At 32.3% G+C, this 26,746-nt stretch overlaps 1 protein-coding gene across 1 annotated transcript; it reads right to left on the bottom strand.

The window, feature by feature from the left end:
- On the bottom strand, positions 1–26,088 carry LOC139091295 (uncharacterized). The gene is made up of 5 exons (XM_070641306.1): positions 25,776–26,088; positions 24,418–24,691; positions 13,307–13,554; positions 1,120–1,295; positions 1–326 (listed from the first exon to the last, which is right to left on the bottom strand). Exons 2-5 carry the CDS (start codon positions 24,597–24,599, stop codon positions 30–32), a joined length of 903 nt encoding a protein of 300 aa, XP_070497407.1. The 5' UTR covers positions 24,600–24,691; positions 25,776–26,088; the 3' UTR covers positions 1–29.
- Positions 26,089–26,746: the final 658 nt, after the last annotated feature.

Genomic DNA, 26,746 nt, shown 5'->3' with positions numbered 1-26,746 from the left:
TTATTGTTATTATTTGTTGCTCATTTATTTTATTGTGGAATGCGATCGATTGCATCCATAGCAAACTGAAAACCATAAGCTGCGGTTCGTACCCATTTGTTGTGCTCCAATGATGATAAATATGTTCTCGCTGATTCTCTTATTCCGCTTGAGACTGTCGACGTTTCGTCAGCATCACCATCATCAACATCGGCTGTGTCCATTGATCGTCCATTAAATGATCGACTAAGATAATCAACATAATCGTAATCGCTCGTAAGAGGATTAACTTTTGAATAATAAATTGCGGCTAGTGTTGAATAAATCAGCAGACCAGCTGTGAAAAGCTAAAAAAAATAAAATATGGTAGATGAAAGGGAAATGAAATTAATGACAGCTCGGTAAGTCTTGTGATAAAAGTGTGCATGGTGAATTTTTGGAAGTTTATGAAACTGCATGAGGATGTGTTGGAGGTAAAGTTAAGCTTTTATGTAAAATTTGAAAAAATAACGGTCAAAATCTTTTTGAAAAATAACAGTCGTAATTAATTTGAAAAATAACGATCAAAATTAATTTGAAAAATAACGGTTATAATTAATTTGAAAAATAACGACAGATTTTTTTTTTTTGAAAAATAACAGTCAAAATTATTTCAAAAATAACGGTCAAAATTAATTTGAATTTTTTTTTCTTGAAAAAATGCGCTTAAAAATCACCAAGACTATAAAAGCTTTCTCCACTTTTCCATTCGATCGAGTTATTGAACAGGAAAATACTTTTCTCATGCAATCAACAAAATTTTAATAGTTTCAAAATTCATCTAGATGGAAATAAATTTTCTCGTGCTGCAGTTTCTAGTTTTAGCAAAGTTTGCTAAGCTCAAAAAACTTTAAGGTTGAAAAAATTTATTTCCTCAAAATTTTTATGTTGTCTCGTTTGACGCTCCAACAAACTCTGACTGCTCTTCTTTAAAATTCATGCCAGAAAAAATGTTGCGATATTTATGCAAAAAAGGCAAAATTTTCATCTCATGAGCGAAACTACAGCAGTACAAAATTTACTTCCTGCCTCCGCTTTTCAATTCATGAAAAGGTTCACTCAAGTGGATTATACAATCTTCCATTTTATGATGCTCGTTACCTGAAATACCACCCAAAATTTGTATGAGCCTTCCGTAATTACGAAATCGTAATAACCGTTGAGTGGATCTCCCTTAATATAAGAATTGGCTTGCCTTCCTTCAAACACTTCATCTGAAGTTGTGTTACTTGTAATTATGCTGCTTTCACTACTTCCTTTCTTTTCAGCCTCAGCTTCTGTGTGAGAGGAAAAATATGAAAAGAATGAGAGAGAAAAAGAAGAAAAATTTGTATAAAAAACAGCACAGAATTGAATAAAATAAGTTTTTTTTTTCTTTTTTGTTCGCCTCATCCTCAACCTTGTGTGCTTGATAATCGTGAATGCAAAAAAAAAGGAATTTTTTATAAGAAAAATTATAACCAAGTTTAAAAATTCATTGCTTATAATTGTTTATAGTGTATGCTGTAATTTGTTGTGGATGTAAAAGTTTAAGGCACGAGAATCGGTGGCTGATGATGTTGAGAATTTTAATTTTTCATAATTTTTGTGGCTTATTATCATTTAACGTGCATTTGTGATTTGAAATTAAATTGTTTCATTTAACGTTCGTTTGAGATTTGAATTACATTGCTTACTTTAACGTTCATCCGAAGTTTGAATTTAATTGCATGTTTTAACGTTCATTTGTAATTTGAATAACATTCATTCATACATAGTTGAAAACCCCTTTTTCATACAAAAGTTCAGTCTGTTTTTGAACTCCAATGAATAAACATTAATGTCAATAAAACTCAATTCCGAAAAATACAAAATTGCTTTACTTCTCGGAAGTGCAAAACACTTAGTTGATATTTTTATTACTAAGTTCCATTGAATCTTATTTAAAATTCATGAAGTAGGTTGATAAATGCAAAAGTAAAGTGGAATTATTCCGAGAACTTGTTATAAATATTTTGTTTTTCACAGGGTTTTTCAGCTAAGATTAATACTTAATTAGTAGAAATTTGATGGAAAACTCTTGGAAAAACTAATTATTTCTGTATAAGCGTAAGCTGCGGTATTAATGCTGATGAATTGGCGCAAATCAGACCTAAACAACACTAAATTCCAGCTTAAATATGGTTTTAGCTAAGAATTTGTTAGAATTTAATGAAATTAGAGTAGAAATCGATCGAAGCTGTTGATTGAAACAGTATTGCACTTGAAATTGGGAATTGGCAAGCGGTAGTTGGTGATAGAACTAGTTTTAGGTAGAGCCTATGTGATTTCAGAAAATCAAGGAAGTTGTCACTAAAGTGGCCAAACCTTCTTCAATCCTTAATCAGCCAATCAAGTAGTTACTCTAAGTCCAAACTGGATATACACCAGAGACAACACAAGAATTAAAACAAGTTTTGCTAAGCGAAAAGGAAATTCTATATTATTTTTCTATATAGAGCTAAGAACCCAGATGAGAAAGCTTAATGTGAAGCATGAATTATGTCATTTTCATATGTTCTTTCTCTCATTTAACTTCGGGAAGGAAGAAGGAATATAAAAAAAAGAGAGAAAATTTTCTTTTTATAAATTTTTACGATATGAATCATTTAGAAATGCAATAAAAAATTCGCCATATAGTACACCTTTCGAGATAAATCATAAAGAATACATTTGGAATATAATACATCTACATATGTATATGCACGTACATATGTGGAGGGTAGCATCATATAGTTTTTATTTTATGGCAAAATATTTCTCTTCGAAATTACTACACCGCCACCTGATGAACGTTCGTTGATTTTGAGGAATTGATTGCATAAATCATAAGCATGAAAAAGATGTGCTTTGTCATGTACAACATTTTTATGTTGCATGATAAAGTGAAAAGTTTCACTTAAAGATACATTTTTCCACATTCATTGCGCTATGTTTCTTTATATATTGTAATAAAATTTATATATTTTATATATTTTACATTTTATTTTTATCAGACAATAAAGCACTGTAAGGAAAAGTTCTTCCTTTCACTGCCCTCAGCTCCTCCTCCTCACCAATCGTCTTCTTTTTTAGCATATTTTACATGCATTAGTTTAAAACGAACAGTTAGCTGCTTGTATTCTTAATTTGATTTCTTGGTTAAATATTAGCTCGAGGCACTGCAGTGTAGTTTGATGTATAGCATCAATAGCTTTCATCCTTGTGTCTATCATGAGTGACAATGAGGTACACAATGATGAAGAAGTGATTGAGTGTTGCAGCGTCTTTATGAACTTAGTAGTATAAGTAATTGGTAGTGCCATTAGAGCAGGTGGCGGCAAGCTATGTGCTCCTACAGATTAGCGACATAGCCCGTATGCTGTGTCCTGTCAAGGCTTACCACCAATACATGCCCCGAAAACTAAAAGGTGGTCCATCACTGTTGTAGATGGTAAAAGAGCTAGTGGACGACCAAAGAACTCTTGGAAAGAAGCTGTTGATTGAGCCCGTATTGCACTCGGTATTGGAAATTGGAAGTCAGAAGCCAGCTTTAGATGCCATCTGAGTGAGGCTTTGGATCACAATTGATCTGTACAGCATGTGGAGCAAGTAAGTTGTAAGTACTGTTCTGCAACATTGGTAAAGGTCTTCTTAATAAGAATCAGTTCCAAAATTTCCAATTTTAACGAAATCTTCTGAAAAATGCGCTCAAACCACTCGTCTCACAAATGCCTTTCTTACTTCCCCCTTTCAATTTCTGCATTGTGCAAAATACTTGCAATCTCGTGTCTTGTTTCGCTTTTTTTTTCATACTCATCGAGCCTTCAGCATTTTCTAGCAAAAAGAAGCTATTGAAGGAATTTGTAAGAAACATTTTTGCGCAGTAAATTTTTTGACTGCTGAACGAAATTTCCACTTGAGTGGATTATCTCTCAAACTTGCACACAAAAAAAAAGTAAATTCCAACAATGGAATCAACAACAACAACAATTCGTAGTTTATAGTTGAAATTTTGCCTCTTGACAACGACGATTTCAGCTTCATTTAAGGAAATCTTTCTCGTTCAGCAAAATTTTATGCTTCACGGTAATCAGTGTGCTGATTTTATTCTTAGAATACAGAATATTATTATTCATATCTGGAAAAAAGTTTTAAAGGTAGAAACATCTTTCTGTACCTTAATATTCCGTTCTCAAGAGAGTATATTCGACCTTTTACTATAATTATTATTTTTGGAAGTTCCAAAACAAAACAAGAAGCAATTCTGAATCGAAATTAAAGCATATCGCTTAACAGAATGTACAGCCTGCTCATTAAAGTCAGCATCAACAACATGGAAACACTAACAACCTTCACATCATCAAAAACTTTACCCACACCAGACCTAAATTTTGATAAAATCAAGCTCCAAGTTTTAGAGCAAAAAACTTAACTTTACCTCAAAATAAGAATCAAGATTCTTTGGTTTCAGCTTTCTTTGAAATTGATACGAGAAACTCGAAAACCTTCCATCTCAGAAAATGATTTTACATTTTGTTAATGAAGACTCTTAAGAAGCTTTTATGTCTAATAAGATTATAAAATTTGTTGCTTTCCAATTAGAAAATTGATGATGTGACTGTAAGGGGCTGTATGTATTAAGGATGAAGATCATAAATGGAGGTGCAGTTTAAGTATTATGGAGCAGGAGATCTGCATTCTATGAATTATCAAGCAGCCTCCTATTCATGAAATTCAATACTTGAGGTATACAAAGATTCATTATGACATAAAGGCACACGATGTGGGGGAGTCAGAAAATATGTAGCTTGCTCAGCGTGGTCGACATGAATGTAGCATGGAGTTGGAATTGAAATCTGACATAAAGTTAGAGACATGGCGAGCTTTGGACACTTTTTTCAACTCCTTCACGCCTTGAGCCTTTCAGGATGATTGCAACAACCGCATTGGCACCTAATGAGCATTCAATTGTGACTACTATTAAGAATGGGATTGCCATTCATTTGTTTTTACCTCATCTATGAATTCATCTCCTTCCTTAATTAATGATTGTCATAAGTCAATGACCATTTAGTGTACATCGAGGTGAACATCCTTAAAATAATGCAAATTATTCATCCTTATTGATCTCAAAAAGTATCTTTTCCCAATAAATTGTATATCTTACTAAGATTACATCATATCCTTACAAAATTACTAATTATAACTGGAATGTTATGTGCATATTTTAAGTGTGTATCTGAGTAAATCTAATGATAAGGCCATGTGTTACAAGGAGTTAAGATTGTCGATAAAGACTCATTGTTGAGAGCAAATTCCTTGCTCCATATTTTGGAAGGCCATATTCTGGCTCTATTATCGCCATACTTCGTCATATTCTGGCTCAATTCTCGCCATAATTTGCTCTGATTCAGCCATATTATGTCTAATTCTGGTTCTATATTCGCCATATTCTGGCTCTATTCTCGCCATATTCTGGCTCTATTCTCGCTATATTCTGGTTCTATTCTCGCTATATTCTGGCTCTATTCTCACCATATTCTGGCTCCATTCTCCGGATACTTCGTCATATTCTGGCTCTGATCCAGCCATATTCTATCTAATTCTGGCTCTATTCTCGCCATATTCTGGCTCTATTCTCATCATATTCTGGCTCCATTCTCCTGATACTTCGTCAAATTCTGGCTCTGATCCAGCCATATTCTATCTAATTCTGGCTCTATTCTCGCTATATTTTGGCAACATTCTTGCCATATTTGACCACATTATTGCCAATTATAACAAAACAGATTCAACAGCCATAAACATTGCTTTTTAAATGCGTAATTGAATGAAAACAACAATTTAATAATAAGGCAATTAATCACTGATTTTAATGCTCTCGAGAATAACAGTAATATTCATAAAGTTCCTTAACAAACACTTTGCCTTAATTAACAAATTTAACTCTTTAAATCCTCTTAGGATTTACATACATTTACATCCATACACAGCCACATAATCATTTCACATGAAAATAGACATAAAGAATTTTATTATTGTTGTATAAGTCATTTGATTTTATATAAAGACTTGAATGTAAAGCCTTTCTTCATCCGCAACATACACAAAAAATTCAGTTCCTCGTCTCCCATTTTCTTACAGTTTTCTCTTCCTTTCTACAATTTACAGGAAAAACAGAGAAGGGAAACAAACATTGAAAAGTTTTATTGCGACAAAACGTAAAATATTAGTGTGAAAATGAAATATCGTTGAGCTTAAGTGCTTTTAATGTACTTTGATATACCAACAAGCCATACAAACATAAATTGAGTTAAAACTGCGGTAAAGCGATCTACCTCAATGCAGATGGAAGTTTTTTAGGTAGATTATGTAAGTTCATTGAGTTCATAAAGAGCTTCTTGCCTTTTTTTTGTTCTCTCTATCTCGCTCACCCATACCAAATAAATTTTACCGACAAAATTGTGTCGTTCTTTTGTGTTTTTTTACAAAAGGAATAAAATGAAGCAAAAGGAATCGACGGCGGGAAGGAAAGGCAGGGGTGTAGTCAGAATTTGGAATTTTTTCACGAAAAATCCTTACAAATTGAATTTTTACCCCGTGCAGGAGGGGCTTAACTCAAACCCAGTGGTGGGAAAACTGAATACCATGCCATGTGTAGTTTCTATCAAAACAAACCATCCAAAGTGTGCCGCGAAGAACAAAATGTTGCCTACCACATCCCTAACCATTCTCATCCCCTGAACATACCCCGGGGTAAAAGACACTCAAACCCAGTTGTGGGCAACCTAGAGCACATGCTGCGTGGAGTATCGATCAAAATTTACCTCCAAGGTGTGCCGCAAAAAACAAAAAGTTTGTCCACCACTGCCATAACCTATAAAATCTCTTCTTCCCCCTGAATATGCCCCGGGGTAAAAGAGCGAAAAAATAAAGTTTTTTATCGTTTGAAAATTATTTTTTTCATATGAAACAAAAATAAAGTTTGTAATCAACTTTTTTCCCTTCTATATTTTATCTACCCTCAGTGTCTCGCTCTATTTTGTCAAGATTGAAGGCTGCAGGAATTGCTTTATTTTTTGTTCAGAAAAAATAAAATTAATTGTAAAAATTTATCGACTATGGCTATAAAAATTGGAAAATTATCACATAACACATTTTTTCAATCTCTCTTTTATTTTTGTTTCCGTTTGACGGAAATAACAAGAAGTTGAGACAATAGACTAACTCTAGTAGGCCTATAGTAGGTGAAAAGTTATCGTAGCAAGTTTGGAAGTCATCTTGAGTTAATGTCGATTGTTTTTTTGGATGTAGAATTTTCAATTAGAAATATTGGATACGACTTTAATAGATTTATTGGTTTGGTGCTGAGGCAGAATTTATTGCTTTTTGGAAAATGAGAGTTCAAAAAGGTTTTCGCATCAATTGAGGCAGAATTGTTTGAAATATTTTGAACTTAAGTTTTGCGTCTTTTAATGCAAAACTATTCGAAGTTTAAGAATTTGCGTCTTTTCGAGAATGTTTGCATCTTTTAAAGATTTTTAGCTTCATTTCAATATTTGCATCAGTTTAGAAGGTTTTGTAAGAATATTTGCAACTTTTAAGAATTATTTGCATCATATCAAGAATGTTTACATCTTTTGAAAACTTTATGCGTCTTTCCAAGAATTTTTGCATCTATTAAGAATTTTTTGCATCATTTAAAAAATATTTGCATCTTTTGTTGATTTTCACATCAAATCTGAACACAGAATTCATAAAATTAACTCAACTTTCTGCATCTTTTGAGTCAAAAGCCATTTTTCCATAAAACTAACTAAATTTCAACATCTAATTAAGTAAAATTCGATGTAAAAAAATCATGTAATTTCAAAATTACAAAACTTCTAGTTCATCAACCGACAAAACAAGTCCAACAACCTCACAAACTCCGCAAAAATAAAATTACTCTCTCAAAAAAATTGTTTTTATACCCGCAAAAAAGTTTATTTATTTTTTTCACTGAAACTGAACTGTCACGCTATCTAATTAAACGTTTTGTGAACAGAAAACTAATCATAAAGTTTTATAGATTTTAGATAGATATCTATCTTATTGACTCAAGGCTGTATATAAAATTTGAGAGATGGAAATTGGAAAATTATCGCATGTGGCTTTGAGCTGTTGCCACGAATGTGATGACACCAAAAAAAAGAAAGAAAAAGTTTCTTTTATTCTTCATTCTCCCCGGTTCCAATCAATAGAGACTATTTAGGTGTCTGATAAAAAATTATTCGCTGTCATCGCTCTTAATTAGATTTGAAGAAAAGTTTTATTTTATTTTTATATTTGGCATAAATGGCTGGATATGTACATGTGCTCGGTTACTGTGGAGAAAAAAAAGTTTATTCACACATTGAGTATTGTTTCCTGACATGCTAAAACAGACACAAAATAATAGGAAGAGGCATGATAAATGTGAATGAAATATTTCAAAACTTTTGTGCTACATAGTCATAAACTTTTGCATCGACTCAACGTAATTTATCACTTTTAGTGGAAATACATAGTTTTTTGGGGGAAATAAATATCAAATATTGAAATGCTTCAGCTTTTTTTTATGCTGCATGTGTCACTCTTGGCAACTATCTTTTATAAATTAATTTTACAAAATTCATTTGCACAAATTTCCATGACAATTTATCCATTTATGCCGTCACTAAAAAACTTTTCAAACTTTTTTTTTAGCTTGTTTACTTCGCATTTAACACAACAACATCATTAACATCGACAGGAAGAGTTGTTGCTTATTTTTGCTACATCAATTATCCCTTAATTTAACTTTAATGAATTCTATTACATTTTTGCTGTCTAATTGAAAGTTTGAAAGCATTTTCTCACTTTATATTCCATCCTTTCAAGCGTTCTTACGACACTTCTCTTCATTTTATACTTTAGAGCGTGTTTTAGGGGTTGTAAAAGGGTTTTTATGTGATTTCATAATTGGCTTGTCGGGAATAAAAATGATGTAAAATTGAAGTTGGAGTTTGGCATCACTTTCTGAGGGATGCAGAGGTTTAGCATCTTTTTTAAGTGATGCATAAGCTTGGAATTCATTCTTTGAAGCAAAAGATTAGCATCTCTATGAAGTGAAGCAGATATTTAGCTGGAATTTAGCATCAATTTTAAGTGAAGCAAAAGATTGGCTTTAGTTTAAATGAAGCAGAATTTTGGAATCAATTTAAGTTGAAATAAAAATTTCGGAGCTTAATAATTGAAGCAGAAGATCGCGATCATTTTTAAGTGAAGCAAAACTTTGGCTTCAATTCAAATTGAACCAGAAATTTTGCATCTTTCCTAAGTGATGCAGAAACTTAGAATCATTTCATGTGAAGCAGTATCATCAATTTAAATTGAAGCAGAAATTTATCATCTTTCAAGTGAAGCAAAAATTGACTTAAATTGAAGCAGAAATTTAGCATCTTTTTTAAGTAAAGAGTAATTGAAAATTGAAGCTTTAAAAAGTGATGCAAAAAAATTTTAAAGATGCAAAAAATGTTTTTCCAATCACAAAAAATCTCGTCCGTCAAGAACACCTAATTTATCTCTAACAATCCTTTTTGTGTCTTTATTTGTTTTTCTTTCTCGACCGTAGATTGCATTTAGTCGCCTCCTTATTCAAGCAGAATGAGGCGTACAGAGCAAGCAAGAAAGGAAAAGATTTAAAAAAACCCCTTTTTAAAACAAAGTTTTTAAGACGACAACAACAATGTCGAATATTCACAGAGTCATCGCTTAGAGCAATTGGAAAAGAGAGACACAAGAAAAAAAGGCCCTTCAAAATTGACTTTAATGGTGTCAGCAGATTTTCTAACAATGTGATCTAATGCGAAGCTTATAGTATTAATCGGTAAGAGCGTAAGAATCGGTGTGAGGAACAAGAAGAAAGTTAAGAGTGGAAAATGATGATAATACAATACAAAATTCATTCCATTTTGAGGGTTTTCTTAATACCCACGCAAAAATAGAGGATAAAAGCTCTTTAATAATGAAGCATCATAGTCATAGTCATAGATATAAAATGGAATGTAACAATGCATTTAAATTTATTCAAACGAAGACTGAACAGAGAAAAAAAAAATTATGTAAACGAGTTGAAAAATTTCTCTTTTTTTAACGTCAGATTTTGCTGTTCTTCTTCATTCAATTGAAAATTGATGCTCGAACTCCTCTTGATTTTATTCCTTCCTCAATTTAAATACACTTAGCACAAATTTTATTCTACTTATTATGCTTTGCTGGGGTGTAGTTAGTAGGAAATATGAGAGGGGTGCTCAATAATTTAAGAAACTCATTTGAGGATCTTACTCTTGACTGAGTGGATTTTAACGGTCATTTGAGATCTGAATAATATTTATTGTACATAGTTGAAGACCCCTTTTCATACAAAAAGCCATTCAATTTGAACTCTTGATAGTTTGATGGAATCGACTATCTATTCCTGAAGAGCTCATCGTAATCCACTGGGTATCACAAGGTGGCCCTGCAACAGGGAAGCCCAAGTCTTTGAAGGGACCATAACGATTGTTTTAGACTCACTTATATTGAGAAAAATGAAATTTGCCGCAATTTGCTGTTCGAGAAAGTTCGTATCTTGGTCATTCAAGGAACATCAAGCCTTAACGTCACAATATGGCTAACTGAAGTAAAAATGGATCGAAATCAGTCGTCACGTTGCCGTCAGGCCATCTTTGCTTCTCACCGGTAATACGGCGATGCAGTGGAGCGTTGTCCTAATGAACATGCTGACTATTCGGGTAATTCAAACCTCTCCATTGGGTTAATCAATCAAATATCTGGCATAAATCCAGCATGATTCTGGCGTGGAGCCGGATTTAAATTGAATCGCCGAATCCGGCATCAAGTCATACTCACTAAACCGACCTAGACTCCGAATTTTGATATATTACCCTCTAGTAAAGACTCCCCCTTCCTACATACCTGTAGCTATCATCATAAAGAAAGACGGAAGCAAGAATTGTGTACAAAAATAAAAATAATGAGAAACTTTCCGCTCTTTCCTTTACAAGTAGTACGTCTCGCTTTCGTCCTGCTTTTATAGAAAATCTCTTTTACATGCCAAAACAGAATTTTCTAATTTTCATAAGAAATTCCTAAATATTTGTTAGAAAATTTACGTGCGCACCAACCGTAAAAAATTACGTTTTCTTTGACTTCATTATTACGACTCGTTTCTCTTTTGCTTCTGCTTTTTTTTTTACTTTGCCATACCAGGCAATGCCTTGTTATAATTCGATAAGCAACCAAGCAAGAATAATGGGTAAAACAGTAAGCTAAACTGAAAATGTTTTTTATGAAAAATTCTACTCTCAAAACAATAACAAAAATTGGCTTTTACCAATTTTCATTCTTTAACTGCCAGGCAGCAAGCAGATATGGAGTAAAAAAATGATTCTCATTCCACTTCTTTGTGGTTTTTTCTTCATATCATTCGCATTCGATGCCTATTCACAAATTGACTGACTGAATATGAATGGAATTAAATTTTCTGCCAATATGGGGGTCGTTTGTAAGTGACGTCCTGCATTATAGTACATTTCTATGGATTAATATCCAGTTTGTTTGATGGATTACTTAGTTGTAAATCCCATTGGCCTAAATCAGTGGTGAGCAACGTGTTTGACGAGGCACACTAGTGTTCCTGGTGTGACACACTTGTGTACCTGGTGTGACATGCTTGTGTACCTGATGTGACACACTTGTGTACCTGGTGTGACACACTTGTGTACCTAGTGTGACACACTTGTGTACCTGGTGTGACATGCTTGTGTACCTGATGTGACACACTTGTGTAACTGGAGTGGCACACTAGTGCGCCTGGTGTGACTCACTTTTATTCCCAGTGTGATACACTGTTGGGTTTCGGTCTAGAATTAGGTGCCTCATATAATGTTGTGCACCACTGACCCAAAAAACAGACATCATTTATGAATGACCCCATAAACAATAATGGAAAAGTGATAAATAACCAAAAAAAGAAGCCTTTTTCTTCTGGTATTAAATATTTTTTGTGCTTATTGCTTTTTCCATGAACAGATAGAAAGATTTTAATTTTGTTGATGCATTCTGGGAATTGATTGAATAAGTAAGCATATTGTTTTGCTGAACATAAAATTTATCACTTTTGATAGTAAATTATTGTTGCTTGAAATTTTCAATTAAAATAATTTACTTTCCTTCAATAAGGATTCATAAATCTCAGGAGATTACTCAGAAGATTTATACAATACAAAAAAAAAGGTAATTTTAGTAGAGTATTCTTAATGAGTTTTTATGTTTGTTGTCACGTGATTTTAGGTAGTGTAGGAATGTTTTGATGTTTGAATTCAGCATTAAAAGAACTGGATTAATTGTATTGCATTTAAACATTCTAAAATTGGTTTAAAATTCATATTGATTTTATAAAAAATTTAACGGTTTTTCCATATTTAAAAGTCGCATGAACTCCCTTTTGATGAGAAAATTCGTAGTTTTTTACCCCGTTTGCTATTTAAATTCAATTTTTCATCAGAAAATTGAAAATATTCACATTTTTCGTCTATTTCTTGTTGGAAAAGGACTTATCGTAAGTATTTCAAACTCTAAGAAGCAATATATTACATAACAAATGCTTAACACTTCAATTTGAGAACAATTATCAAACTTTTGTCTCAAACAAAAGAATCAATTTGCCAATTTACGAAACAAATATTGTTTATTGAACAACAGCCTTCAGTGCAGCTAAGACGCAGTTCATTGACGTACAATCAATTAGGCAAGCAATGTAAATCGTTTTAATTAGCGAAGTACTGGGAAATATTATGCTATCTTAAGATTATAATCTTCAGCAAAGAGTTCCAAAAACAATTAAGATACAAATTAATATGAACATCTAAAAGAGCATGAATTCAAGGAATAGAAGTATTAATATCCAAATTTAGATCCTCTAAGAATCCATTAAAGCTTTCAAAAAAATTGCATCGTTCTTTAAAATTCGTGATCTCAAAGAAATTTTAATGTTCAACTTTAAAGTTTCTCAGAACACTTCGGTATGTAGAGTTGTTCAAGGAAGCACTTGAAATGTTTCAAGCATAAACTTTTACATAATTTATCAAACAATGAAGAATTTTCTTCGCCACACTTAAAAATAATAACAGCAATAATAATAAATATTATACCTCAAAAAAAAAACATTAAAATGCATATCATAAATAACTTTTAAGCCATAAGCATACAACCATATATTTACCTTGAGTTCCTACATCTCCTTTACTGTCATCCTCATAATATTCTTCATCATCTTCACTTGATGAACTACGGAATATCTCTGAAGGACTTTTGCGGGCAACATTCTGAGCTGATTTTAACAGCGCGTTAGTGACAGCATTAAATACCATCGTAACTGGATTAAACCCACTATTGCTATTACTTGCTTGACGAGCTTGAGCTATCGGATGTTCGTCTTCGTCCTCTTCTTCACTTGAGCTTCTTGAATCCCTACAATTGGAAATAAAATGGAGATGAGAACAGATGATGAGATGGAAATGTAAATTTTGTACTTTAAAAATAAATCAATAATTCAAGTTTCATGCTTTTGCCTTTCTCACTGCTCTTACTTCTCAATTTTCGTAATGAGTTCTTGAAGAAGATGAAAAAAAATTTTCCAAGTCATACCGCAAAGAAGTTCTTTTTCAAGAGTATTTTCAATGTTACTTTGATGAGGACTTTGAGTGTCCAATGAGAGGTCTTTTGTACACTTCTGTATCAACAGTAGATTCTTTAAGAACAAGCTTTTGTTATTTTCATAACCTCAATTATTTTAGAATATGTCTATTACTACAGCTTATTGTTATGAGAAATGCTGATTATGATTACATCAAAATTGTTGTCTGTGAAAGTACAAGACACAGTCATTATGGTTACGCAAATGTTTTAGTTCAAAAGCTTTAATAACTACTCAGCTAATTATAAGTTTTCAACTCATTATAATTACATTGGAATTAAGTGTTGAATTATAGAAAATATTAAGTAATGGACCGAAAATTTTGAAATTTAATAGCTCTTTATCAATATAGTTTGAAGTTCTCGTCATACTTAGTGTTGAATTGATTGGAATTAATGATATTAAAATTTTGTGATGAAAAGGATGCACGAGTGGGGAAGGCTTTAATTATGGGATAATTAAGTAATAGATTTTGAACAGTCGCGAGTAGCAGAGGCGTATTTGAGGGTTTTGGGAGTCTGTCCCCTCCCCCCTGAGCAACATGGCGTAGGACGGTAAAGAAGGAATGCCAATTAGATGTCAAAACTGAGAATTTGTCCAAGCTTTGTGATTCAGCCAGCAATAGAGTCAGATGGAAGACATTTTGTAGTAACTTAGGCTCCAAGTCGGAACATGATTCCAGTAAGTACCCCACCCTCTGGCTAGAACACCGGTACGTCACCGTATTAACGGTAAGATGCGAAATTAGACCAACAAATACGGTTCACTGTATTGTGGTGCTTAAGACAGCAATGTTCCTCAAGCTTCATTACTAAAAGCTCACATAAGAACTAAGAATCTAGAATTCAACATTAATCAAGAGCTGACTTGAACTACATCAAGACATTTGACTTTGGTGAACATGATTCAACATAATCCAAAAATCAAATGAAGCTCCAGAAGAACTAAATAAATTCCAAATTATGAAAAAGCTTTAAATTTCCACAAACCATATATCTAACAAACTTAGAAAGGTTAATTGAAATTGTGTCCGATTTGTGTTCCAAAATTTATGTTTCCCTTAAAAATGTCACAGCATAAGGTCAAACGTAAGGAACAGAAGAAAAACATATTTTTTAACCATACTTTACAGCACCTGTAGGAAGAAATAATGGTTGAATTGTAAGTGGAGCAAACCTCCATACATCTTAAAGGTGTAAGCCTTTTTTCAATTTCCGCAAGCTTTCTTCTGATGCTGTACATTCTGCAAATGTTGTATTAGGAATGGAGTGGATGGAAAATGTTAAGGAAACTTACTGGGAAATTTTGATTTTGAAGTTTCATTTGACCTAAATCTAGTTGTATGTAGCTTAATATCCACCAGGGACGTAGCTAGAAGTTAACTCCTAAAACCTCCCCCTGAATATGACCTTAAACTACCTGAATATGGCCTTACACCTTAAATACGACCTAATACTCCTGAATACGACTTTATACCCCAGAAATACTACCTTATATCCAGGAATATGATCTTGTATCCCCTGAATATGACTGAATCCCCTCTGAATGCATCATAACCACCCTAATACCCACGCCCTAAACAGATACAATCATCACGATGCTGAATTTTTAATTACATTCCTCTTAATACATAGCGAGCCTCAATAATCACTAAAATATAACGAGCTCATTAGATAGCTTTATAATTATTCCAGAAAAGCACATAAAAACTTGTCTTCAGCTGTATGAAAAAAGCACTTAAAAAATAATTTTAAAAGACTAATATTTATAAGACAAATACCTAACAAATTATTGTCTATCATAAATTTTCCACGCAGAGTAAAGTCTCTAAATTGTTATTTTTTTAATTAAGAACTTATCTTTTCTTCAATGATTGTTGTCTGCAAACATACACAAAAAAAAATGGAGATAGAGAGGAAAGAAAATTTTCTAACTTTCTGCTTTAAATGAACATAAAAACTGCAAAAGTGCTTCTTTTCAAATCTTTTTCAACAAAAATAAATGGGAGAGGTTTGGTGGTTACGTGACGGGGAAATGTACAACATTGTACAGAACACTTGATGTTTAACTTTAAATTGATATTTCAATTGACGGTTTGGGTAGACTAATGTCTGAACGGAATGGAATCTGGAGTATCGAGCCACATATAGGCGATCCTGCCTAGTGCAAGAGTAAGGTATCTGTGGTCGAATGGTTAGGCAACAGACCGAAAATTTGTCTCACTCTTTGATGAGTCCATGGGTTCGATTCTCATGGGTGAGACCGATCTCTCAATCATTATTGTAGAGTCCAGTAAATATGCAAAGAATTCACGACAGTAAAAGATATGTGATCAGTTTCGTCTGTCAGGATTCCTGGTAGCGAAAGGATTTAGGAAAGCCAAGCTAGATTTTAGATGCTTTTTCACAATTCTAGCTGTTTTAACTTTGTTTGTGTGGTTAACACGACACAGAAATCATTGTTAGGTACTCTGCCCTGGATCATACAACTGTGCAGAGTTAAGGAAATACATTGCCTCGAACAGAACGATGGTAGTCGTTAAGGAACTTTACCTTGTTGACGGCAACTCATGAGGACACCTTGACGGTCATTTGCGAGTAACTTGAGTAACTTGACTGTTCATGTAAATTGAGTTGAGCTGTCAAAAATGCTTGGTCATCTGGTTTGGTAAAAAACTATTATAATTGCCGATGAACTCTCTTAGCTGCCCTCATGTCACATGCTACACCCTGCCCATGTGTCACATGCTACACACTGTAGTTGGTGAACGACCCCCAGCACTCTTAGAAGATTTTTTTTCTTTCTTTTTATTCCTTTTTTTTCTTCTTATCTATTGTACTTTAAAGTGAATACATTTTTTTCTGCTTGCTCCTTTATATCCTCTAGCATGAGCAACAATAAGAGGGGGAGAGGAAAAAAGAAGAAAAAAAAATTTAAATGTGTTATGATTGTCGACATATGTGTGCAAATGAGCATACTCTTTTTTTTGCTGCTGCTTCTCCTCTATCGTATCTATCATTATGTAATTTTCATTTAAAAGTCTGACACTTCAATTATATCAGATATGCTTTTCAAAGCGTAAAAAAATGCATGAAAATGAATTTCTTATGTGTTTTTTTGTCACAGGATGGAAAAAACTTTCACACTTTAGAAAACACATGAATATATTCGTGGAAATTCTCTTTTTTTAACCAACCCTCTGTGTGCGCTCATAAAAGTAGCAAGCAACTTGACAATGCTTAAATGTGCAAATGAGCTTTGAAAAATCGTGTGTTGAAATGCATAAACACTTAAGAGAGCTGAAAAAAAAGGAATTTTCTTCCCACTTTTTTTTGTCTTGAGCAGCAAAAAAAGAAGAAAAATTTGCAATGCATATGTGATGCTCAACAGAAAAGAGGGAGAGCAAAAAAAATGCTTTTGTAAATTACACGTTAATGTAATTTTTAGCTTAGCTGTAAACACAATATTGACACATTTTGTCTTCTGATGTTGTGTTAATGTGCAGGAATAATATTTATTGAGAGCATTAGGGAAAATTTGTTTTAAATTTCATGAACATTAAGTGTTGCATACTTTGGATGGTGCTTACTGTGCATAAGCTGTAAATATTGTCAATTAGATTAAGTTAAAAGCTGGTAAATATTAAGGGGAATATGGAAAAACTGAATATAGCTAAATATCATTAAATGTAAGTTGCAGAGTAAATATTAAGCAACGGGAAAGGAATAATGAACATTGAATTGAGTTTAAAAGGGAAGACAAAACTAATGAAATTTAGAACTCAAAAAATAACGGATTTTAAGAATTCAAAATTTAACGGAAGATCAAAACTCAAATTAAAGTTCAAATATTGAACTTGATAAATTTAAGCGCCAAAAAAATAGTTTTAAAGAAAAAGATTGAAAACTTGCAAATTAGTATCAAAAGAACAGCTAATAACAAAGCACTTTTAGGTTCTCATAAAGTTAAAAGATTGAAAACAAAACGAACAGCAAGGAAGAAATATGGAAGGAAGTCGATTTAATGCAGAAAGGTAGGCTTAATGGCTAATTTTTAAATTATTCGATTCATTTTATTTTTAGTAAAGTATCGATTAAAAAATGTTGATTCAGCCTAAATCTAGGCAATATTTGATGTTTATATTTACAACAGGCAGTGCTTAAGTATCGATTTATAACATCTTTAGACTTATTTTGCTGTGTTTTCTCCTTTTTAAGAGAATATTCAAGTTCATGCTCGTGTTAGCTCTTCTTTAGAAATTTTCCTTTAAATATTCCCTAGATAAAACATAAATTTGACTGTTTACGGCACAAGATCAATGCCCATCTTATTTATAGCCTAGAAAAAACTTTTCACCATTAATTTTTCAAGTTTTTTCTTAATGTCAATTGTAGACGTCAACATTCAATTCCTCGAAATACCCCTAAAGGTGCTTTCAACATGACAAAAATACACTTATAAATTACGAGGAACAAATTTTCAACAGCTATCAAAATAACTTTGGTAATTCAATTTAAAAATTCTCAGAAATTTTTAAAGACTTTTCATAGAGAATTTTAAAGAAAATTCAATTAATCAAAGCAGTCGATTGAACTCATTTCATACTAATAAGTGAGCGAGAAATTCTATTTTTGTACAAATTTGACATTTTTGTGAATCCTGACAAACGGAATTTTATCAAGCTATCAAAGAAGCTACATAATCATCAAAGAAATTTTTACGCGGAGCCACATTAAGGAAACAATACACAAATGTATCGCAAAAATCAGAATTTTATCCAACAACACCCACTACTGTTGATTTTTCTTAGAGCTTCAAGTTTCTTTCCGCTTTAATAAAGAGCACGGTAAGTGAACTTCCGTAGAGTCTATATTTGGAATGCTCGAAATTCAATTTTCAAGAATGCCGTTGAAAATGCGCTATTAATAGACCATTCGACATTCTTTTCATGAATCCCTGCTAAGGTATGCAGTAAAACAGAGTAAGTCAGTGGTGATCAACCTGCAAGTCGTGACACACAGAGTATTCCTGTGGTTTACCGCGATACGCAGGCTGCTTACAACTGGACTGCTCTATATCAGTGTAGAGATGCAGAAACAAATGTGCCGTAACACAAAACAAGTCTCTCACCACTGGAGTAGCCAATCCAAGGATGCAATCGAAAAAATTCTTTAATGTAGAAAATTCTCTTGTAATTTGATTTCAATTAAGCTGCAATTTCCGCCAAGATACATATATACAATATTTTTTATCGACAAAAATTCCTTTTACGATCTACATAACGAGTAGAAAGTGAAAAAGTAAAGGGAAAAAAGAGGGAAAATTGTTTCCATAAAAATGAGCAAAAGAAGGAAGCTTGAAATCAGGATGTCGGAAATTATTTCCATACCAAAATCATAAAAAATTAATTTTTCTTTCACTTTAACATTTAACTAAGCTCACTTATATCACAAAATTATATATATATTTTTTTAGGGCGAGATTCACACAGCTCAAGTGTGAGAAGAGGAAGGAAAGATGATGAAAAAAAAAGAGTGTTTTGCCATAAAAACACATTATCGCAAGTATCTAGTAACATGCACTTTGAAAGAAATAAAAATTAATGCATTTTTTTACTTTGCCGGCATTAACCTGTGTTTAAATTCAATTTGCACAGAATATAAATGTGAAAAATGAAGCAGGAAGGAGCTTGGAAAAATTGCAACAACAACAACAACAACCCAACATAAAGCCAAAAGTTTTTTTAATGCAATAATTTTCCATCTCTTTTTTGCATGTTAAAAGCTAATAATATTGCATGTTTTGAGGTAAGTAATATCGAATAACATTGAGTGGTTCTGGCGTGAGTAGCATAGTCATTTAATCTAAATTATAATAGCAATTAAAAATATTATTATAATGTACATACACAATACTCTCATTCTCTGTATTACAGCCATATAATCTGATATGTGATATTATAATGTTACACTATACACATTCAATAGAGTGAGATGGCAACTATGTGTATGTTGCAGTTTATACAATTTATTTAGATTCACAATTTTTCCGCAACAAACATGTAAATGCTAATTTCAATATAAATATTTTCCTTTTCATCTTTTTAGTGAACTTTTCTTAAGAGAATTTTAAAGCTATCACTATACACTATAAAAATGCGAACATTTGTGACTCAAAATGCTTGATGCTCTGGACAAAACACAAAAACTTGAGTTGTTTTGATGCAAATTTGTAATTTAAGATGTTCCAATTTAGAACAAAAACAAAAAATTGTTTATTTTGATGATTTTGTTCAATTTAATGCTACTGGATCTTTTAATTAGTGTAGTACATGATATTCAGCATAGATTGATCAATATTATTACAAAATCAATGCTTTCTTCAATGAAAAATTTCAAGAAAAAGCAAATTTGCATTGTTTGTAAACAATTTAAAATTCAAATCTAATTTTTAACGTATAAAACATCAATCCAGAGTTCCAGCTCAACAAATGTACAAAAAGAATGAACAAAGTCTCATTCTATTCCATGAAAAATTTAAATTACTCCGCAAATATTATCATTTTAAACGTTTAACCGCTCTCGTGATAATATAAAAGTAGCGCTTTTTTTATTTAAACGAAGAAGACACTTAGATTGAAAGAATGTAGCAGAAAAAAAATTGCTGCGAGTGTGACAAGAAGCATGGCAAATTCTTTCCCTTCGAACTAATGCCTTTCCTCATTCCTATTTTTACATACCGAAAGGAAAGAAGAACATTATACCATTGCTGCTAGCATTAGTAGTATTAAAGATGAACACGTTTTTTTTTCTTCTCTCTCCATCTCTTTTTTCCGTTTCTTAGCTTCACATAGGAAACGAAACTTAATTTGGTTTCGCCTTTCGCTTGAGTGCCTTTAACACAGTTAAAAAATTGGTAAAGGAAAAATGTTCTATTGCACTGATAAAGCATTCTATTCCTCGCTGTTTTCTATGTTTGTGCTTTAAAGTCCTAGACATAAACAAGTTTGTGGGGATTAAAAGTGCTTGTGGCAATTTGTGTGACGCATATTTTGAGACATATGAATTAGGAATCATGGATGTTACAGAAAATAAGGCTGAGGATCTAATCCAGTGGTGGGCAACTCTCGACCAAAACCTTACAAGGCACACCCAGCTATGGCACCCAGATTGCTCACCACTGATTCAAATCCTCAATTCTCATTCCATACCTTAAAGTTATTTACTGTCTAAGCACTCATCTTGAGACTGAATTAGACAGGCATTTCTTAAAACCTTGAAGAACTCAGCTGATACAGTCTTTCATCTAACCACATTTGTTTTCTCAGAACTGCAAAAGCATTTCCTCAGAAATTAAATGTTAAAGCCCACAACAGTGACAAATCTTGTCGGAATTTAAAAAGAAGCTTTTTCTTTTATGGATTCTTAGAAAACGACGTCTAAAATTTGAGCTGAATGTTTTTTAAGTATAAAACCGCAAATGAGTGTAAAATTAGACATTTAAGGATTTCGTTAATAAAGCATTAATGCATGGGTGGTATTTGTTCAAAGCTTAAGATCAACTTTGAGTTGCCACAGTCTTAAATTTGACAGGTTCTTAAGACTAAAATAAATAATTCTTGAGAATTGCTAGCCATATTAAGAACTCGTGTTAAATACAGTTCAGTGGCATTTCAGTTGGAATCCTTCGAAACTGATTTCAAATTGTTCGAAATTAATTTCGAATTTTTTCGAAAATTCATTCTAGTTTTAAGTTGAAAATCAACAACAGTCTCTTCCAAAATGGCTATAGTTAGGTCAAGGAGTAATTATTTGGCAATGTTTAACCTTTCCCATGCTACTGCATCAATTTATTTTACTTAGAGACACTCAGACGCAAATTAAAGCATCGAATTTTATGAAATACCTCTGTATTGGCTCATGATAGTAAACAAGCAGTAAACCATCAATTATAGCTGCTAAATATCGCATCAACACATTCAGAAGCTCTAACTAGGTTCTGTGTCTTATTGATTCTCAAAGGATATCCACAAAATTCATTCTATTAGATATAATACTTTTAATAATACTTTTATTATAACACAGGATGTAAATACAATCTTAAGAGTAAGTTTAAAAAACCTTAACAAAAAGAATCCAGTAAAAAACATTATTATATGCTTCCCTAGATTATTTACCATAGCAAAAGCACACAAAACAGAAATGAAAAGCAGAAAATCCGAGCATTAAAATATTCTTGAAAAAAAAAATTTAATTACCGCTAAACAATGTGCTTGTATACATACAATAATATGTTAATGTAGGTCAACATAATAAGAAGATTAACATGAAAACAAAGAACGCTTAATTACATAACATGTAAGAGCTTAGATCAAGTATAACTGAGTCAAAATTGGTTACACAAACTCATTTAAATGGCAAAATAAAATTGCGAAGCTTTAAAAAAAAGCAAAATAATCAGCAAAAGTGCCAAAGTAGAAGAAAGAACAAACTTTGAAGAGTCATCAAAGAAAACTTTTAGGTGAAGTTTAAAGGTAGGAAGGTAGCAGCAACACTAAGGTAAGCATGAAATTAAAATTTAATTCTTTTACTGTTTTAGAATTAAAATGAAATTGTTTCGGATGCAGCAACCTTTGTCTTGTTTATTTATTTTTTTATTTCGATGTGAGGCAATGTGAAATAATTTAGGATGAAGGGGTGGAGTTGGGGGAGATATCGGGCCTCCCTTCATCACGGAAACAATATCATGCTGGCTATAGAATAGAAGTAAAGGTCACCACAAGCATTTTGGACAAGAATGAATCAGATTTGAGAAGAAAATGCTTCGTGGTAAGAATTCAAGCTGTCTTGAACTAAACCTTGGTCAGGTGCGTATCCAGAGGAGGAGTTTGGATTGAAACATTTAGACTTGGGCATGGACCAGCGACGGACAATCTTCAACAATTTACTTCAACAATTTTTGGAAATGTCATGAACCTGACGCCATGTGCTGCTTGGGTCGAGGATTGTCTATTAGGAATATTGACCGCCTAACTACATCCCTGCCCTTTTGAACTTTTTTAATGATTTTTCCATCTCGTGTAGTTTTAAATTACATTAATGTTAACATGAGACTGCTTCTTCATCATTTTAATTTGACTAAATTCCATTCGTGAATTCTTATGTCAACGACAATGGAATTAAACACAGCAAAACAGCAGTAATGGGAATGAGAAAAGTGATATTAAGAAATGTTTTACATTTTGTTTCGTGGATGCGAAAGACTTGACAAATAACTTTCAAACATTCAGCATATTCAAAATACAGCGACATAATTCTATAAGGTGAATGTCCCATGCCAGTGATTCTTCAGTCAGGTTAGCCCTCATCCATTCACATTTCTATTTTAAAACTTTTCTATCCATCAGATGATCCCATGACTTTTCATGAATCTGTTTTTTGTGCAGCATTTTGACTTCCTTTAAATTCCCAGATTCCATACAAAATTCCCTAATCGTTTTACATATTCGTTCCTTTTTTTAAACGTAAAGCTGAACGATACTTTCTCTCATTTCAGCATTTTTTTCTGGTATTTCCGAATAAAAAAAAAGGAAGAAGCAAAGGCAAAAAATCATTCTCGATTCGGTGAGTTTTTTTTTATATAAATCCCTCGACTAACATTTTACAAGTCGTGAACTTCAAAAGATAAGAACGTAAATATCTAGTTTAGATGCTTTAACATATGTGCTAAAGCTTCCTTTGAATTTTCATTAAAGTTTGTAAAAGTTGATCCTTCATAGAAACTGTTTTTAACTTTTTTTTGGGCAGATTTTTGTAGACAGGGTTGAAGTCGTCGTTTGTTGTTTGACTGTTTGTCAGGTTCTGTCTGTTCTAAAAACTTAAAATTGCCTGATTATCTAGTTGAATAAGTTAAATCGACGCTTCTGACAATTTTCAATTTTTTGTCAACAATTTCAAATATTTTATGACCGTTATTATGATATTCTATTTTTTGTCAACAATTTCAAATATTTTATGACCGTTTTGTTGAAATTCTACTACTTGTCAATAATTTCAAATATTTTTTAACCGTTATTATCCAAAAATATGCTTCAAAGCTAAACTATTCAAATATTTGAAGTTTTATCCACAAAAATGCGTTTTCCAAAGTCATGCCTGCCTAAATCAACAAACTAATTTCAATATTTTATGTTACAAAATTCACTAAAATTATTTATAGACGTAAAAGTCCCTTTCTAATTCTTCATATGTAATTCACAGTAAAAAAAAACTTTTCATAACATAATCCATCCAAACGAATGTTTGCACAGAGATATGTAAATGTAAATTAATTTTTTCCTTCCTATTTCATAAGCCATGTTGGGGCTTATAGCTTTTCATAGGATTGTAACAAATGTCAGAAAATTGTCTTTCCGTTAAGTTTGAAAAATCTCATTTTCACCACAATGGAGTGGTGAGTTTCTCTCATTTGGCTACGCTCTCACATTGGAGTCTCATTATTCATGTCAGGCGAGATAATTTATGTGCAATAAATCATATCGATTATTAAGCAAAAATAAACTTTAAATATTCTTTTTGTTCATCGTCTTTTGTACTGATTATAATTGATGATAATAATAATAAAATTACTTTACAAACCTCGTTTTAATTGCTCGTGGTGTTGTGGCCACGAATGCTTTATTCATCCACTCGGTTGTGACATCCTCTACATTGTTAATTTGACTCTCATTTTGCTGCTGCTTATCATAACTCATCGCACAATTAATTAAGAGCATTGTCGAAAGCAAGTAAAGAATTATCGTAAACCTTCCAGCATCCATAATTGGTTCGGTTAAAAATATATTGCGTGATGCCAGTTGTTATGTTTATTGTCGCTTTTAATTATTTTATTATACTGAGAGAACTCTCCCTTCTACAAATAAAAGAAGTAGATGTACAAATAATAAATGAGAAAAAGTAGGAAAAGAATAACAGTTGTGGGATGGAACATGCTGTGGTCATTTTGAAAAAAATTGTCAAAATTATCCTTTTTTTGGCCAGATTTCAAATGTAGCATCAGCCTTTAAGATGATACATCTCGGTCAGTGCTGTCTAAACTTTTTTGTGTCATGGCACACATTGGTGATAAGCCACGAACGAAACGACTCATAGCATGCAATTCGTAACTTTTTGAGCAGTTGTGTGCCGTGACACACAGTTTGGACAGTACTGATCTAGGTAAAGACAATGTTAAGTAAATGGAAATGGCAAGTATCCCTTCCAAATGTCAAACTTTGCTAAATCATAGACAAAATCTGGATAAATGCCACTTTGTAGTAACTTAATCGATGATTTTGTCTGCTTAAGATCGGAAGAATTCCTCAAGAGGCATCAACTCCTATCAACAATTCCAAAAATCCGTTAAAAAATTTCAAAAACTTCGTTAAAATGCTTCGTTAAATTATTTTCAAATATTATTTGACAGTTAAAATTTAAGCGAGAAGATTACAGCTTATTGTGTCACATTTAGCAGCACAAACTATCTTTAATACTCAATTAATCACTCCAAATGATTAATTAGTTCCCTTAAACTTGAAACTTTAAGTTAAACTACTGTGAAATTTCAATAAAATTCCAATATAACTTTTAACGGTTGAAAAATATTTGAATTATTCTCAAAAATTCAAAAGATAATTAACGAACTCTTTCCACAATGTCCACAGCATGTAATGAATAAGAAGAAGGAATGAAAGCAGAAAAGAATTTATGAATGGTAAAATCACCAAAATGATAATTTTATGCAAATGTCTAACTTTTGTCTTTATATTTTTCAGTCGTCGTCGCTAGCTCGACGAAAGTTTTTTCAAAAGAATGATGCGGAAAATTGAAAGCTTTTAACAATCCTCCGTTATCAATTTTAATGTTAAAGAAAACAAAATATTTTCATTTCTTTTCCAATGCTTTGCATTCCTTCCTCCTACTCTTCGGCTACGAATCCGTAAGTTCTTCAAAATTACTTTTTTATCGCGTTTTTCAATTGTTTGCACTTCTTTTACGTTTGATGTAAAATAAACACCAAACTTTACTCTACACCCTCGTACTTTTTATTTTTTGACACGTCGTTCTATTTTTCTTGAACTTCTTCACTTTATTTCTATTTTTTTATTATTGACCATAAGCCACATTTAATTTAATTATAAAATTCACACAAATAATTTATATGTTCCTATTGTTCCTGTCGATGAACAACTGAATGAATTAGCAGAAATTCGATCCTCAACTGTCGACCACTCACTTTCTATTACCATCCAAGTACGTTCTAAATCTTTAAAACCTTTTAAATGTGTTATTCATCAAAGGTTGTTGTGGATTTGAGAATGTGTGGTAAAATAAACAGCAAGCGTTAAAGTGAACACAGAAAAAAAATTGTGTCGAGCAGCACACAGAACAGAATTTAGAAGCACCAAAATTGAAACTGGACGGAAGGGAAGAGATGAAAATTTTTTTTTCTCAATTGAATTTCCCACTCCAAAAACTTTTTTGTATTTTCGGTTGTGCTCGTTCACGGTGCTACCTACCCCTCCACTTTGGGGCTTCAATGCACAAGAACCTAGAAAAAAATCATCAATATGAGAGTATTTTTTACATCATGAATCGTAATTCCGTTATATTGATTTCTATAGAAAGTAATATTTATTATATTGGAACCAAAAAAAGCAGGGAAGTCAAAGTGAACGGGAAAGTAAAAAAATGTATTTTAATTTCCATAAAAGTGAGCGGAATTCAAATACATTTTATTTTACCCATTTGAGGATTAATTTATAAATTAAAATAAAAATTTTAGCAGACTTTCGAAGAAAAGGAAGCTTTTTTTTAATATCCTGTCTCATGGGATTGATGCAGATTCGACAAAATTGGCTCACGTGTAGAATTTCATTCAAAATTGACTTTTATGCTTTAGAAAGATTTAAAAATTAAATGTCATTGA

This window comes from Chironomus tepperi, unplaced genomic scaffold (genome assembly GCF_022539635.2).
Source record: "Chironomus tepperi strain 1889 unplaced genomic scaffold, CSIRO-AGI_Ctep_v1 contig_244, whole genome shotgun sequence".
Lineage (NCBI taxonomy): Eukaryota > Metazoa > Arthropoda > Insecta > Diptera > Chironomidae > Chironomus > Chironomus tepperi.
This window is presented reverse-complemented; position numbering and strand designations above follow the sequence as displayed.

Excerpts from the sequence above, each read along its gene's own strand:
- LOC139091295 (XM_070641306.1), bottom strand. The coding sequence starts at position 24,599 with ATGGATGCTGGAAGGTTTACGATAATTCTTTACTTGCTTTCGACAATG. Across the intron at positions 13,555-24,417 it reads CCACGAGCAATTAAAACGAG|GGATTCAAGAAGCTCAAGTG; the intron begins GTTTGTAAAGTA and ends TTCCAATTGTAG. Across the intron at positions 1,296-13,306 it reads AGGAGATGTAGGAACTCAAG|AAGCTGAGGCTGAAAAGAAA; the intron begins GTAAATATATGG and ends CCTCTCACACAG.